General features: G+C 45.5%; 1 protein-coding gene across 3 annotated transcripts in view; it reads right to left on the bottom strand.

Moving 5' to 3' along the window:
- Positions 1-15,961, bottom strand: part of TOM1L2 (target of myb1 like 2 membrane trafficking protein) — a 56,655-nt gene that overhangs the window by 5,882 nt on the left and 34,812 nt on the right. The window contains exons 11-14 of one of the 3 annotated variants that reach the window (XM_054643465.2): positions 15,431-15,548; positions 13,150-13,225; positions 10,021-10,086; positions 2,446-2,505 (exon numbers count right to left, since the gene is read on the bottom strand). In XM_054643465.2, coding sequence (XP_054499440.1) covers positions 2,446-2,505; positions 10,021-10,086; positions 13,150-13,225; positions 15,431-15,548 — 320 coding nt within the window. The remainder of the gene's footprint in view (positions 1-2,445; positions 2,506-10,020; positions 10,087-13,149; positions 13,226-15,430; positions 15,549-15,961) is intronic. The other 2 variants (XM_054643466.2, XM_054643467.2) reach the window with 2 other exon arrangements.

Raw genomic sequence — 15,961 nt, 5'->3', positions numbered from 1 at the left:
TTCCCTGTCATCCCCTCCAGCTTTAATACAACTGGACAGTTTCCACCACTTGTTTCCACATATTAACCATGGGAGCAGGGTGACCTGGGGAAATCACAGGGCTCCCACCTCGGGAGGCCAGTGGGGACTGACATTTCACTGTGCTGCAGAGCAGGAGGACGAGCACTGAGGTGCCTCTGAAGGTTGCTGGTGGACAGCTAAGCTTTCCCTGTTGGATCTGAATGTCAGTCCAGCGCTGTTTCCCCTTCAGACAATAATTCTGGTCCAAATTTGAGCTGTGTGAGTCACACACACACTGTACCAGATGGCATCTTTTCTGTCATACAGTCCTTTAAAAAGTCAGGACTGTGGTTTGCATTGTGTCTTCAAGTAAAATGCCCTTTTAGCTGACAAAGGACACGTGCAAAATTGTTTGGGGTCAACATTCCTCTTGTGAGAGTTCGTTTTGGGTTTCATACAAAAATATAGCAGCTTTCATGTGCCCATGCTGCACAAAACAAGACTGGGGTGAGCTGGATGAAGGATACTGACAGCAGCTGGTGTTTGTCCATCAGAATCAAAGGCTGGGAATGCCACAGGGTCACTGCATTTCCACCAGTTTGTGCATTTCAATGTGCTTTTCAAATAATAAAATTAAAAGTCCAGGGATAGGCATCCTTGTCAATCTATCAGGATGTTTAAGATGGGTAAAAATACTGGTTGAAAACCTCATGGTGAAACTGCTTTGAAAAAGTAAAGTATTTGTCTATACTTGGCTTCTCTACCAGGAGTGGGATCACACTGACTGTCCTCACATTTTGGAGCCTGAGCATCTCCTGGCTTCCCAATGCACTGAGCTTTCCAAAGGTTCACACAGAAGCCTCTTCACAGGCAGAGCTGCTGTTTGTCCCAGTGTACCCCAAAAAAGGGTACGGAAATATCAATTATCTAACCTAACCTGCAGCTTCCTTGCCTGGGAAGCAGAGAATTGAAATGAGCTGTTAACAAAACAAGGAGGAGGGGATCCAGAGTGAAAAGCAAAAATCCAGTCCAAATTTTCACAGGCATCTCTCTGCTGCACCCACACAGGCTGGGATGGGGACCCAGGGACATCCCCAGGCTTGCTCAGGCATTTCTAGGACACTTCTCTGCTTTGTTCCTTTTGAGCAAGTCTGTGCTGGGGATGACAGATGCACAGAGCTACCTCCATATCTCTCCATCAGATCTCCTCTCCCTCTAAATTAATTTAAATGGCAAAGACAAAAGTTTATTGGTTAAGCAGAGTGGACATGCTACATTTACTGTATTTCTTTAACAAAATGAGGCCAGTTTGTAATGAAATTTGAAAGTGACTCCTGTAGCAAGGCCTGACAAACCTACCTGCAGCTGGAACCCAGTGACATTTCAGAGCCAGCCAGTCAGTCTGCCAAAATCAAACACTGAACCTGGAATCTGTTTAAGCACTCCAGGCACCTCGGGAGAGCTGGAGAATTTTCTTCCTTCCAGTAGAGCCAGCTCCTCCAGTGCCAGAGCACAGGGCTGACGTGCCAGAGCGTGCCTGCAGCTCTGCTGAATCCCACAGCTCCCAGCTGGGAGCTGAGCAGGCAGCTCAAGGGGCTGGGGGACACCCTAAGGAGTTGGGAGTTTCTGCCTCAAGCTGGAAGAATGGAAGGAGATGATTCTTGGGGATAGGGTGAGTGCAAGCTCAGCTCACTAAAACCACGTTGAAAAGAACAATGTGAACACAGCCCACCAGCCACCCCCCAAAATGCACTTGGCTGATTTGAGTCATATGCTTACACTGAAAAAAAACCAAAATAGAATAAATGTGTACTAGTTTATCCTGCTTAAACCAAATGTGTGTTGGGACAGCAAAACAAACTCCAGGGTGAAGGCAAAGCTACTTTTAGTTCTGCCTTTTGTTTGTTTAATAATTACTAGACAATAATCATTTAGGTGAAAGTTATAAACACTGAAGAGAGACTGTTATAAATTTTTATTATTACTATTATGAAACATGTCAAGATTGCCTGCCAGTTTAACAAAGACATCTTGATTTGAAAGGAATCTAAGCCCTGATCCAGCATCTCTTAAAAGCATGCCTCAACATAAGCATGAACTTAGATCCTGTCTAAAATAATGAAGCTTTAAACATGGACTTTAAGAAAAATTCAGGCCATATTTAATGCTTCCCTATTTGAGGATCACAATCCCACGTTTTCTGGAACATGTGCTATTCTGTGATGTTCACATGCAGAAAGGAAAATAAAACAGTTCAGAAAAAAAGTGTTTTGATTGAATTGCTGAACACGACCCTGACTCCTCTGCTTAGATATTCCCTTCAAAGGGAACCAAACTCTCTGTTTGGGAAGTTTCACTGCTTCCTGCTCTGAGAAGTACCAGGAACTCAGCAATGCATTGAAATTTACCCGTGCAAGTGAAAAATGAAAATATAAAGAGTCTCACCAAGTCGGTACTGAGCCACTCCTCAATGTCATCCATGACAGAGGACTGTGCAACAGGGATCTAGGGAGTGCAGCGAGAGAACAGCAAGGCAGGCAAAAACCAAAACACATCCACAATCATGGCCACAGAGCGATGGAAAACGCCAGAAATAAGATTAAAAACAAAACAAAAACAAAGATGTAAGATGTGCTGGAAAAAAAAAAAAAGAAGGCAACAAAATATAAATGGCATTTCAAATTAAAGAAACAACTTGGAAAGGAAATTATGAACAACAAGGCTAAAAAAAAAGGAGAAAGATTATGGGGAATGACGTGACTGGATGCCAGTGTAAGATGAGTAACTTCTCGACCACATATTAAAACCATCAAGATGGACTGATGATTCTAATCTTGATCGTGAAATGCTTTTAAGGGTAGAATACTGGATATCAGTTAGGTTTTGAAATGTTAAATTTACACCTTTTGTTTTTTAAAATGGGTATTAGCCACAGTGAAGGGTTAGAAAGAAGAGGGGCTCAAAGTCTTCAGGCAACACTCCTATGAAAACAAATTGGTTTTCCGTGCAGGTGGAGAAGTCAGAGCCCAGGGTACAGTCATGCTTCCTCCCAGATCCTCCTCCCACCACACCATCAAGCCCTGGCAAGCCTTGGCACAAGGGTTTAAAGCAAAACTGTCCCAGCTCCCGGTTCCCATTCCTCTGCCAAAGGTGACCCCTGGCAGCAGAGCCCAGATTGTGCCAGTGCAAAGTACAGAGTCTCAGGTGAGGGAGGAAGAGGATGGGGCAGAGGAGGAGAGCACAGCCCCAGAGCAGAGCTGCAGCAGGGCTCTCCAGAGCAGGTCAGGCTCCAGGGATAGTTTAACAGTCAGGCATGGAAGGCTTGCCTCTGCCCCTGCAGTGGAACTGGTCATGATACCAGTGTGATTACAACGGGCAGCAGAGAGGCTGCTGAGGGGCAGCGATGTCACGCAGTGCTGAGGGTAACTGGGTCAGCAAAGGGAAATTACTGAGTATTAGGTGTAGAATTTCCTGACTTAACTACACTGCTTAAATACAGCAGAGGCCTGCCGAGGTAAACAGGAAAACACCACAATAGATCTGGTAAGGACAACCTGAGAAATAGTTGGAAAACAATGTCAGACATGTGAGTTCCAGGCCAGGGCACGGCAGCAGAGCAGCAGGGCTGGCAGGAGGAGACCTGGCACTGTTAGAGGGACTCTCCTAGGCAGAAAAGGTGTCAGGGGTTCTCCACAGCTTTGCCTGAAGCCTCTCACAGGAATTGCCCACCCTGGAAGTGATAAAAAACCTTGTGGCTGTGGTTAGGACATGGCTCAGTTGTGGCCTTGGCAGCGGTGGGTTAATGGTTGGACTTGATGGTCTTGGAGGTCTTTTCCAACCTTAATGACTCTGTGATTCAATAAGAAAAGCTGGAAGAGGCTCTGCAGATTAATTTCCTGGGAGATGGAGTTTTCTCAGGCATTTCTAGCAGGGGAAGATGGACAGATGCTGGATCACACAGGCTGAGGCTGTTTAGCAAAGCTCCTCAGGAATTTTTTCACAGAATCAAGTGGCTCTTTGTACTGAGGAGGCCAGTTAAGCCCTTGCTTGAGGTGAGGTGTGCTAAAGTGGGTTAGTTGTGTCCAAGAACTGGAAATCCAGAGCTCAAGCCAAAGCATCTCCCCCAAAGAGCAGCACCAGGAAGGTGGCTGGGCTCTGACTTGACAAGTCACTGGACAAAGTGACAGTCCCCAGGGTCAGAGGTACAAGATGTCATTTTGCTTCCAGTGAATTCATAAAGATCCCAAACAGAAAATAAATTCCTGCAGTTTCCTCTGGAATGGGCCAGATTTAGGATAACTGTCCCTTTCTGATTTCCTGAATCATGCACACACAACACTATCACAGTGAGCTGGCCACTCACAAGGGAAGAGCTCCAAGCACCTTCCAACACATTCCTTCCCAAGGACAAGTTGCATCTTGTAAAACTGTCTCCTTGGTTTAACAGCTTTATAAAATACTGGCTTCAGAGATATAAAGTAATGATTTTATTCATCCTACAGCAACCTAAAACCTACTGCAGAATTTGCACTGCTGCCTCTCTCTTGTATTGCTTAACCCTGTGGAAGGTGCAGCCTCTGAGCTGTTGCTTGGGTTGCAGCTCAGAAAGGTGCTCATATTTCTCTAAGGATAAGAACATGTGCATGGAAGGGAGGAGGGAAAAACCTGGTTTATTTTTCCTTTTCTGTGAAAAAAATTTACAGGAACACAGGGGGCTCCAAGAGAGCTGGAGGGGGATTTTGGATGAAGGCCTGGAGTGACAGGACAAGGAAGAATGGCTTTAAGCTGAAAAAGGGTGGATTTAGATTAGATATTAGAAGAGATTATTCCCTATGAGGGTGAGGAGGCCCTGGCACAGGTTACCCAGAGAAGCTGTGGCTGCCCCATCCCTGGAAGTGTTCCAGGCCAGGTTGGATGGGGCTTGGAGCAACCTGGGATAGTGGAAGCTGTCCCTGCCCATGGCAGGGGGTTGGAATGAGATGATCTTTTTTTCCAACCCAAACCATTCAAGGATTTTATTAAGAGCAGCTGTTCTAAAAAGTGTGGCAGTACTGTGCCCCTGTATTAGAAGGAACAGCAGCTCAAATCTTGATTATCCTCAAAACATGACAGATGACTGATCAAGTACTGAGTTCCTGAGAATCACAGGACTCTTGAATTTGCAGAAGTTCTCGAAGAACAGCTCAGCAGCACAAGAGTTTGTGCTGTGGTGTTTCGTAAGAATTGTAAAAAAATGGAAATAAAAAAAAGCAAAAAAAGGAATTCTACTTTCAGCTACAGCTACTTATAACAAACAAACAAAGCCCTCAGAAGTGCAAGAGCACTTCTTGCAGAGAAGCAGACAAAGCTGTAAGATAAACATCTGAGTGTGTCAGCCGTTTGCTATTCAGCACTGACCTTTTAAAAAGCTTTCCCTGTCTCCCAGCACACCCACAGAAGTGCTGAGGGTTCCTATCTATTGCTCCTTCCATGCACAAACTTCCAGTTTACCTTCCTAAGACTCTGAGCCCCATTTCCTCATAAAACATGGGTTACATGTGTCAGGTTTAATTTGTTCAAGAATAAAGAGGGAGGAAACTCTCAAAGAGCAACTGGAAATTTTAAATTATTTTAACGATAACATTGTAACGTTTATTTTTCATTTTAAACTGAGAAGAGAACGTACAGAGAAGCTCAGGTTTTGCCAGTCAGTTGGTATTTGGCAAGTCTTCCCCTTTCAGAAGCCCTAAACTGAAAAATGTGCAGGGGAATTTTGTTATAACTAACCCCTAAATCACAACAGAGGCAATATAAAAATAAAATAACTAGTTTACACCTTAAAAAAAGACAACAGTTTCTGGGAACAAGCAGCAGTGGCAGCCACAGACGACATGGAAAAAACTCTGGAATGGGACACTGCCTTGTTGATATTTTGATTATGCAAACTTGCATGGTCTAGTGAAGCTTTCAGTCTTGGCAAGAGAGCTCCCCAGATAGCGCAGGCTGCAAGAGCTGTTTGTATAAAGATATTGTGATTTTTTTTTTTTTAAGTCTATACTTACAGTAAATGGAAATTAAGTCACAAAATATTTTTGGGTACTTCAAGTAACTGGCTCTAATTAAAAGCTGGTCTGATTGTTTAAATTCCTTTTTTATTTAGTCTTTGGAAAATCCTACAAATGGGATCATCTCAACAGTCCTGAAAGAGAAATGGAAAAGGAGGGCTGGGAGAACAAAAGTGAGTGCTCAATCCCACAAAACCCACAGGAACCTGGAATTCAAGTTCCTACTTATCTAAGCTAGATTGTGTTGATGTTCCCACTAGCAATCAAAAGCCAAAGAGTATTGCCAATATTTTTCCTCAGAAGTCATAAAATCCAATATTCTACCCTTAAAAAGACAGTTTAAGGTTATTATTATCACATTTTATTTCTATTAAAAATGATCCCACTGGAAAAGAAGCAGGTATGAAATGACAATTCAGGTCTCTAGGTGAGCTCATTAATGTTCTTAAAATGTTTAACAAGGTTTATGCTAATTGTTGCTAGACTACTGCCTTGTAATAGCTTAGTTAATTCCACTTCTTTCTAGATGTTTAACAAAGCTGACACCAGTTCTTGGTTAGTTGCTACTCACTCCCCCTCGCTGGTTAGCAGTAGTAAAGGTCTGTCATTCCTACAGCAGCACTAGGAGCACACTAGCAGGTTACTCCAGCTTACTACTACAGCCTTACCATCTATTTAAAGCTGTTGTCATCTTGAAATAGCTGCTTGGCCTCAATATTGGACCACGCTTGACTTTATGTGTAAGGATTAAATGAACTCCTTGGTTACTCCTGAGTGTGTTTGCAGCCTGCAGGGCAGGGCAGGAGCTGGGCTGCAGCGTGTCCCCAGCACAGCCAGGCTCTGACAGCTGTACAACAGCAGCCCATCTGCATGTGACAGCCACTGCCACTGCCACCAGGGCTTGGGCTGTCCTTGCACAGTGCTCTGCAAACACCACGGCTGCCTAAGGAGACCCCCGTGCTCCTTGGCTGAGGGGAAGCTCCCGCTTGCCTTCAACAGGGAGAGGGGTCCCAGCACATGGAAGAAATGAGATCTTCACGTGTCTGGTTTTGGGCTTATCCACAATTCAAGCACTTCAGTCTCCAAGAAGATGATGTTATTCAACAGTCTCATGTTACCCAAGTCATTTCCACATCGCAGATCCTATCTCTCTCTTGAAGGTGCATAGTGGCATCCCACTTGGTTACTAATTAACAGAGGTTTCATTTAATCTTTACTCACCTATCTTCCCTACAAAGAGGGCTCTCCTCTCTAGCCAGGCATGCTGCTGACAGTCAAGATAGAATGCTGAGTGGTGTTCCTATCACTTTCTGTGAATTCTGGTTCAGTTTCATCCTTCCCCTGCCACTGTCCCAATTAATGTCCTAACATGGTGGCTTAAGCAACACCTACTTCTCACTTTCATAACAAATAACCCATTTGGTATGTGAGTGGGATGAGAGATTATTCTAAGACAGGAATATATTAATTCAAATCTCTGTCCAATCTCATGAGAAGGGAACTGAGACCACCTGCACTAAAACGTGGCTCTGTGGTAAAGTCTGTGCCCGATTTCTGCTGATACAGACCCCTGTGTGAGACCTGCAAAACCCAGATCTGCCACTGAACAGCTCACCTTCCATCCCTCAACCATATAAAAACCAGAAAAAATTTCTGCCAATATAATTTTGTCTATTTTATAGTTTTGTAGGTAGAGCTGAGATGGATAAAAGTGTGGCTTGTGTCTGTCTCCAAGGTTCTGGCATCATCTTGATGGCAGAACTGAGCCACAAGTTAACTGGAAACAAGAACAACACCACCAAATTAATTGGGAGAGGAGAGCCAGAGACTGCAAAGGTGTGTGGTGAACTGGGATGCAGAGAAATGGAGTGGGAAGGACTCAGCCCAAAGCTGAAATGTATCACAGCTTGTAGAGAACAATGTCAGGTCGTGAGATGGGATGTGAGAACCACTCTGGCAGGTGGAGAATTCCTTTAGAGTGGTCTCAGTGTTGTGCAGGCTCGGGGAACATCAGTGTCAGCTCACCCCTTTCCTCACCAAAATACAAAAAGTACCTCACAGAGTGGGCACATCAAGTTCATACCTGGGATTCTAGTTATCCACTGGCATTGTAAATGCTACAGGTCATATTAATAAACACTGTTAAGAACTACAGCCAGTTAAGAGAGAAACGGAGTTAATGATTAGTTTAGTTTTATTTTAGGTATTTCTCTCTTGTATTTAGCATACAAACAAGGTGACAGGTTTGTAAGAGCAGTGACTGGTTGACAGCCAGGCCCCCTTCCCTCCCCAAATCCATATGCCTCCATGAATGCTGCAGTATCCTTTTTCCAGACTGAATAACCACAAGCCAATGAAGGAATATGCTGTTTGCTTTTTTAATAAAGCAGTGGTGTGAGTGGTGTGAACAGCAGGGGTGCTGATTTCATGCTCCCCCGCTCTTGTAAACAGTGGAAAGGCAAAGAAGAAGAACTAACTCAATCACTGGATTATTCATTATGGATGAACATCTAACAGTGGCACAGCACACCCCTGGCTGCAACAGAGCCACTGAACAGCGAGAGCCTCTGTGAGCCACAGCCAACAGCATCAGAGGCAAAGCTGACACTGCTGCTCATTTTACAGCTTTTCACCCTCCCCTTGTGAGCTGTGGGTGTCTGACAGCACCAAAATGACACTCTGGCTCCCAGGGACAAGGTACCCACAGTGGGCTTATCCACGTGTGTGAGCAGCCATGGAGCTGCTTTTGGGCAGGCAGATACAGCACCTGGCCCATCACTGTGTGTGCACCAGCTGTGCAAAATTCTGCCAAATTTCCAAGCTGGCCCTGAGAAATAATCGGGATTAGCCCTAAATCCAGAAGAATAAACGCAAGTGTTTCACAGAGTAGATACTGCACACTCTGGATTTTCTAAACTTTAAGTTTTCTGGGATGTTTCTCTTTTTTAAGCACTGGGCAGCTTAGTCTGGGGCATTCAGGGCTCTCCCTGGAGTGAGACATTCCTGCTCCTGGTGCCCAGCCCCACATGCTGCCCTGCCAGCACACCCCAGAGCAAAGGGAATTCTCCCTGCACTTCTCTGAACTCAGCTGCAGCCAGGACTGTCTCAGGAGGATTTTCTACAGTTAGGTCACATTATTGGTACTAATCTCAAACACTTAAAATGATGGATTACATCGTCCAAAAAAAAAATGTCTTAGAACTTGGCTTTAAGGCATAGCTGAGGGTATTTTTCCTTTCCTCTGGCTTCTGCACCTAAGGAAAGCTTTGAACTTCTCTCTGCAAGCACATTGATGAAGGACAACTTCAAACAAGGTCAGAATGTGCACAGGTTCAGTGATCTTCAGAAGCCTGATTTTATCAAGGCACTGGCATCACCAGACACAGGAATTAAATCCTTAAAGCCAGAAACACTATTGTACCTTTTGGAGTCTGATTCCTAATGCCAGTGAGGTTGAAGATGCCAATCTGGGCAGCAGTTTTCCCATTCCCTTTCTTGCATAAAGAATGATCCCTACATTACTCAATTCAATTCAATGTGATCCTACAACTTCCCTATGTTTATTCCAGACCATGAAGCTAAGTACTACCAGAAAAAGCTGCTTTACAGACAGATAGCAAGTGTCCTCTTTATGAATAAGATCCATGAGACTTGTGTTTATCCCTCGAAAAGTGGATACTGCATAAATAAATCAAGACAGTAGAAGGAACCAATTGGATCCCCAGGCCTCCTCTGAAGGTGACGTGGGATCCTACAAATGATTCAGTTATTTACAGGTCTTTGTGCTGTATAAAGCAGAAATTGGTGCAAATCTTTCCCTTTGCCCCAGGTAATGATGCAGGTGGGAAATAAACTCCTTGTACTGTCCGATTTGAAGCGGTTCAACAGGGCAGGACGAGAGGTGAATGGAGGATGGTTATTCTAGGTCAGGGACTGGGGTGGGCAGGAGGAATTGCTTCACTGGTGAAGTCCTCACCATTCCTTGTGTAATTAGCCACTTGTCTATGGGCTCCATGTCTGAGTTCCCACCTTTACCTCTCCTCTGTGTTGGGAACAGAAAGGTCCATAAAGAGAGAAACCACAGCAATAACCCGTGATAAAGTAATAAAACAGTTAAAAACTTCACATACACAGACACACACAAACACACACAGAGTTGCCTACAGTAGCTTCTGGCAGCAGCTGTGTCCCCCTGTGCCTGTCAGCTCTGTCCATAAGGGGACAGACCTCACCCAGAATTCTGCACTTCCTACAGACAGTTCACAGTGTTTTAGCACTCCCTCCATGATGTCCTTAAAGATAAAAACAATAATAATAAAATAAACCAATCACTGGCTAGTAGTGAGGCTGATGTTTGTCATCTTCTTAGAAGAAGGAAAAGTGAGGCTGTGCAAGCTACTGCAGGCAGTGAGACTGCACTGCAAACTCTTGTGTCACAGTCTGTGGAGTCCCCCTTGTTTATGAGGCTGTGGGTTGCAGCACCCCCTGCTCATGTCCTTGACCTCAGCAGAGAGACTGTTCCCCACACAGACAGCACAGCAGCTCTGCAATGGTGTGGAGTGGAGGGAAGTCAGGGCAGTTTGCTGCAGTGTCCTGGCAGCCTTTCAAACTGCCCCTCTTGAAAAGCACAGAGGTTAAAGGACTGCTGATGCATCCAGCTCCCCTGAGCAGGCTGCAGACTGCATGGCACAGCACCACCAACACTCTAAGATGGTTTTGTGTCCTTCAGCACCTCCTCCCTGAGCCAGGGGATGCAGAGTCATCTCCAGCTCTGGAGGGGCTTGTCTGGGCTCAGCAGAGTGCAGTGGCCCCAGCCACGAACTGGGTGAGCTCAGCAGAGAGCCACTGGTGTGTTATGTACATCCCCCCAGACACCTGCACACACAGGACACCTCCCTGTCCCCATTAACACAGGTAATGGAGAATCAGCTGCAATCTTTTATGTCTCATTTTATGAGGGGAAAAAAAAAAAAAAAGGGGAAATCATTCCAATTTCATCTACTCTCTGTGTAACAGCAGAGAATTGTTTCTTGGACACCTCTCCTCCCGGTTGTGATCATGCAACAACTCAGTGGCAACAAAAGCAATTCCCAACATGGAAAAGCAATATTAAGAAAACAGTGTATTTTTAGCTCATCTTGTTTCCAGCTGCTAAATCACATTAAAAGACAGCTAATGCCACGTGATCAGCCCCGTCTCTGCAGACCATTCTGAGAATGACTGCATTAGAAACGTCGGATGTGCTGAATTCTGCCACTGGACAACTGTGCTGGAACGAGACGTGTGTGAAGAATGTGTTGCAAAGCTTTTGGCTCCTCCCCAGAGCTGTTCTTAAATTAGCTCTACCCAAATTAAAGCCTGTCTTTTCGTTTACTGAGCACTGCCAGTTTTTTGCTACACATGCTGGGGCTGGTAACTTTAGGAGAGTTTAATTTTTATTTCCTTTAAGAAGAGACACCCACAAGCCTCACAACAGTTGAGAAAAAGTGTTTACCAATTACAGAGTGACTGCAATTTCAAAACGAGCTCTTCTGATTACATGTTACAGTCTCTAGGTCCTTTGGAAAGAGGCCAAAAGTCTCGACATCTCATAGCCCCAAGTTCCACAACCCAAAAGGCATTTACCCCAAAAAACTTTGACCTTCAGATGAGCTTAGCCACAGCCCTTTGACCTGACAGCACTCAGGGCAGAGCAGCAGCTCTGCTGGTGTGAATGACATGTTGTGCTGGTGCCTGAAGCAGAACTGGCTGGGAAGAAAAGTGTTAATAAATAAAGACATGACCCTGAGGCCACGGGGGGAATACAGCCCCCTTGACCAGATAAATGCAAGCCCCTTGCATTTGGTTAGCCAGGAACAAAGAGCAGGATCTCAAATCCTTCCCCAGGTCCTGCCAATAACAGCTCAGTGATACTGGAGGCTTGGGATGTCACACTGGATTCAGGAATTCCTGTGAAGGAATATTTCTGCCTCCTCATGCTTCTCCTTTTCCCTCAGTACTGCTGCCATGAGATTTTGTGGGGCTGAGCTCCAGCTGGTCATGGGGCTGACCTGGGTTATAAATTGCCCTTCCTGCAGGAGGACAGGGACAGGAAGAAGCAGGTAGGTTTGTGGGGTGGGGGATGCTCTGTGAGAGCTGAGGCCCTGCTCCCACTGAATGATGGCCTGGGCAGGCAGGGAGCTGTGAACTGACCCCAGCTGGCTCCCAACACAGATTCTCCCTGGCTTGGAGCACAAGCTGCCAGGCATGCTAGCTGCCCAGAGCACTCCCACTTCATGAAAGAACCAGGGTGGGATCAGCCAAGGCATGGGGAGGCAAATCTCCCCGGTGAGAGGCATGTGCACACTGCATTGGCTCTCCCATGCTAGCTGGCTCTGCCGTGCTCCCTAGCGGTCATCACAGCCCAAAACTGGACTGGAAAAGGCTCTGGCTCTGTCCTCTAAAAATTCTCACACGGCTGTGTACAAAAGAGCAGCAGTTTTTAAAAGCAGGGTGGTTGAAAGGGGTCGAGGGATGATCTGAAAGCTCCTTCACTTCTGCCTTCAGTGAGGGATGCAGACAAAGCTGCCCAAGCTCTCTCACCCGTGTTTGAAGTGTCAGCTGCTGTGAGGTGACAGCACATGGGGCTCTTCTGCCCACACAAGAGAGCAAGAGCCTGCCCTGGGCAGACAGAACAGGCAGCAAGCAAGGGCAGCTATGGCAAGGAATGTGAAGCATTAAATGTCTGCATCATTTCTCTCCCTCTAACTTGCTTGTGTAACCATGCACTTGAAGCAAAGTCTAGTAGATTAAGACTTTCATAAGCAAAACCAAACCAAGCCAATGCACATCAGTGTTCACAGGATATTCCCCATTTAATTCTTCTCAGCAGTGATTCCAGCTGCAAGGACACAGGAGAATTTACCCACTATGATTCTGAAGTCTTTTAGACTGAAGTGCAGCATCCCTTTGGAGATCATTACTGAGCAAGTACTTGCTCCCAGATATCAATTTCAAAATAGCCATTACTACCACGTTGCTGGAATACAGAATGAGAATCTCAGTCAAAGCAGCCACCTCCAGCTCGGATTCCACATGGATAACAAAACTCAGAGCTGTGACCTACCCCTCCTGTGTTCTGTTTCCGAACATCCAGGGCAGATGCCAGTCCTTTGACAGCCTGTGGGTCCTCGTACGTCACACTGGAAGAGAAGAGCAAACCACAGAACTAGCAAGAAACTCAGTCACCCATCAGCAGTCATGGAATCATAGGAAGGCCTGGATTGGAAGGGATGTTAAAAGATCATCTCATTCCACCCCTGCCATGGGCAGGGACACCTTCCACCAACCCAGGCTGCTCCAAGCTCTGTCCAATCTGGCCTTGGACACCTCTAGGGATGGGGCAGCCACAGCTTCTCTGGGCAACCCGTGTCAGTGCTTCACCACCCTCACAAGGAAGAATTTATTCCCAATATTCAATTTAGCCCTTCAAACTCTCTTAGTTTGAAGCCATTCCCCTTTGTCCTGTCACTCCAGACCCTTGTAAATAGTCTCTGCTCATCTTTCTTGTAGGCTCCCTTCAGGTATTTGAATTAGGTCACCCCAATTCCTTCTCTTTTCCAGGCTGAACAATCCCAATTCTCCCAGCCTTTCCTTATAGGAGAATAATACCCTGGATACCCTGATTTACTCCCGTGGGAACTAAAAGCACATTTTTTTTCTTAACAAGACTTGGAGGGTACTGTGTGTACCCCAAGGAGAGGAGCTTGCTCTGTACAAAGGCCACCCATCAGTTTTGGAAAGCACCTTGAAGCAAGGAGAGTAATATCAGCATTGTGAAAGGCAGACAAACAGGTCATGAGGTACCCTAAGAATGTCCAGAAGCAAGTGCAGGACTGTGAAAAGAGGCCTGATTGCAGATTATGTTTAACAAAGACTTGGAGATGACATCTGGAAGCCTGACCTTGCTGTGTGCACCGGGGGAAGGCAGAGCGAGACTCAAAGAGAGATGAAATGATGCAACTACAGTGAAGCAGACAAAGGAATGCACTATTTACAGAGCTGTTAAAAGCTTCTTAAATTGCAATGCAAAAGGGACATGTAGCAGTCAGGTGACAGAGGCAGCAGCAGCATCTCACAGAGCACAGTGGTGAACCATGAGCTGCAGCAGACACAAACACGTGCCCATAAATCAGCTCTGGGAGGGGGGGCCTGAGCAGGGGGAGCCCTCTCTCCTCCTCCTGCTGGCTTCTCCCGAGCTGTGAGCACAGCACCCAGAGCTCTCACACCCAGAGCTGTCACCTACACGCCACAGCAAGTCACACTCATGCCTCTCCTCCTCCCTGCTGCTCTGTTTATACAGTGCACAATCCAGGGAAGACAGAGCAACCCTCCCTTGTGAAATCATGGATGATCTGTGCTCCTTGTTCCATTAGGTACGGGTGGGAAGAGTAGTTTTGTGCTTCATTTAGCACAAGAGACAGAGGGACCTTGATTAGATCTCTCCTGCAATGCATCTCCTTTCTAACTGCACATTAAGGCTCCCAGCCCAAAATCTCCAGTGGTGGATTACCCCTCTACATGACAGAATTTCTTCTGATACCATGGCTGAGGCAGTACCAATAGCTACATTGATAACTGCAAATAAAAGAGCCCAATAAATTTGTAGGCTCGAGTTTTCTAAATTTTTGATAAACTATTTAACAGCATTTCTTAGCTTGAGACAAGATATTGATGATGTTCTGACTACTTTCTCTAATGTCTGAAGCCAGGAGGCAAGAAATAATATATGGAAGAAAAATACCTGAGTGTGTCTTTTATTGAAGATCACTTGACAGGGATCAAAGGATTTCTTAATAAGTGCATAGATTTATTTTACATTAAAATAATTTGACCTGTTAAATGCCCTTGAAAGTGCCAGATTTGCAGCTCTAGAGATGCAAGCCCTATGCATATAAACAAATTAGGGGTAGCACGAAGCCAGGCAAGCTACGCTGCCTTGACAGCCCGTGAGAGTCTGACTGGGGCCAAAAGGAGAGTTAACTGGATGGTAATTCTGTTTCCAAGCCTTTGATGACAGTAATTCAGTCACCAAAGCACATCCATGACCTTCAGGTGAAGGACCCTTCTGCTCCTGTATCTCAAACATGGGTGGATGGGATGACAAGCCTTTAGGAGAAGGCAGGAGTACAGGCCAGCACACTTCCAAGTTTCCAGTGAGCTCATTAACTAAGACAGTCAGTACCCAGCCAATCTGCTCTGTCCAGCAGCAAGAACTTCTCTACTTGCTCATATTGATAACAACAAAACATACACCAAAATTACTTTTTCAGTCCGAAGTCAAGAAGTTTCAGATTTATGCCCTTAAAAAACAGCAGTGCCATGACTCAGTGCTGAAGACAACTTACTTCTTTCTCTGCTCAGCCAAGGAGCTGCCTCTTGTCTGTGCAAACATGTCAAAGTCATCACGAGGATTACTGTGCTGGAGGGAGCTGAGTGTGCCACTGACACTGTTTGTGCCCAAGTCTGCAACCAGAGGAGAAAAAATAGTGAACCAGTAAAATAACAAACTATATGCAAACACCATCATCATTAACAGCTGCAGCACTGAGGACAGTTTTGTTCAGGAAAGGCTGGAGGATGCTAATCAGGTGTTCTTAAAAGAAAAATGTAGAGATTATCTAATTCATCCTGGAAGTAGCACTCCATAAATGCTCCTCATCAAGAAGCCAGCATTTGGGAATTGGTGTGAACCTGCTGCCAATATCCTGAGCTATTTAGTGGTCACTAACACAGTCCAAAATTTTGGGCATGGACAGTAGTTTTCTCCTCAATGTTCCTCTCAGTTGCTGACTGTGAAACCAACACTTTCAAACAAAGGGATATGGTATTGGTGCAGTGCTGAAAGAGGTGGAGAACCTTCAGTCAAACCCAGTGAT

The sequence above is a fragment of the Agelaius phoeniceus genome, chromosome 16, assembly GCF_051311805.1.
Source record: "Agelaius phoeniceus isolate bAgePho1 chromosome 16, bAgePho1.hap1, whole genome shotgun sequence".
Lineage (NCBI taxonomy): Eukaryota > Metazoa > Chordata > Aves > Passeriformes > Icteridae > Agelaius > Agelaius phoeniceus.
This window is presented reverse-complemented; position numbering and strand designations above follow the sequence as displayed.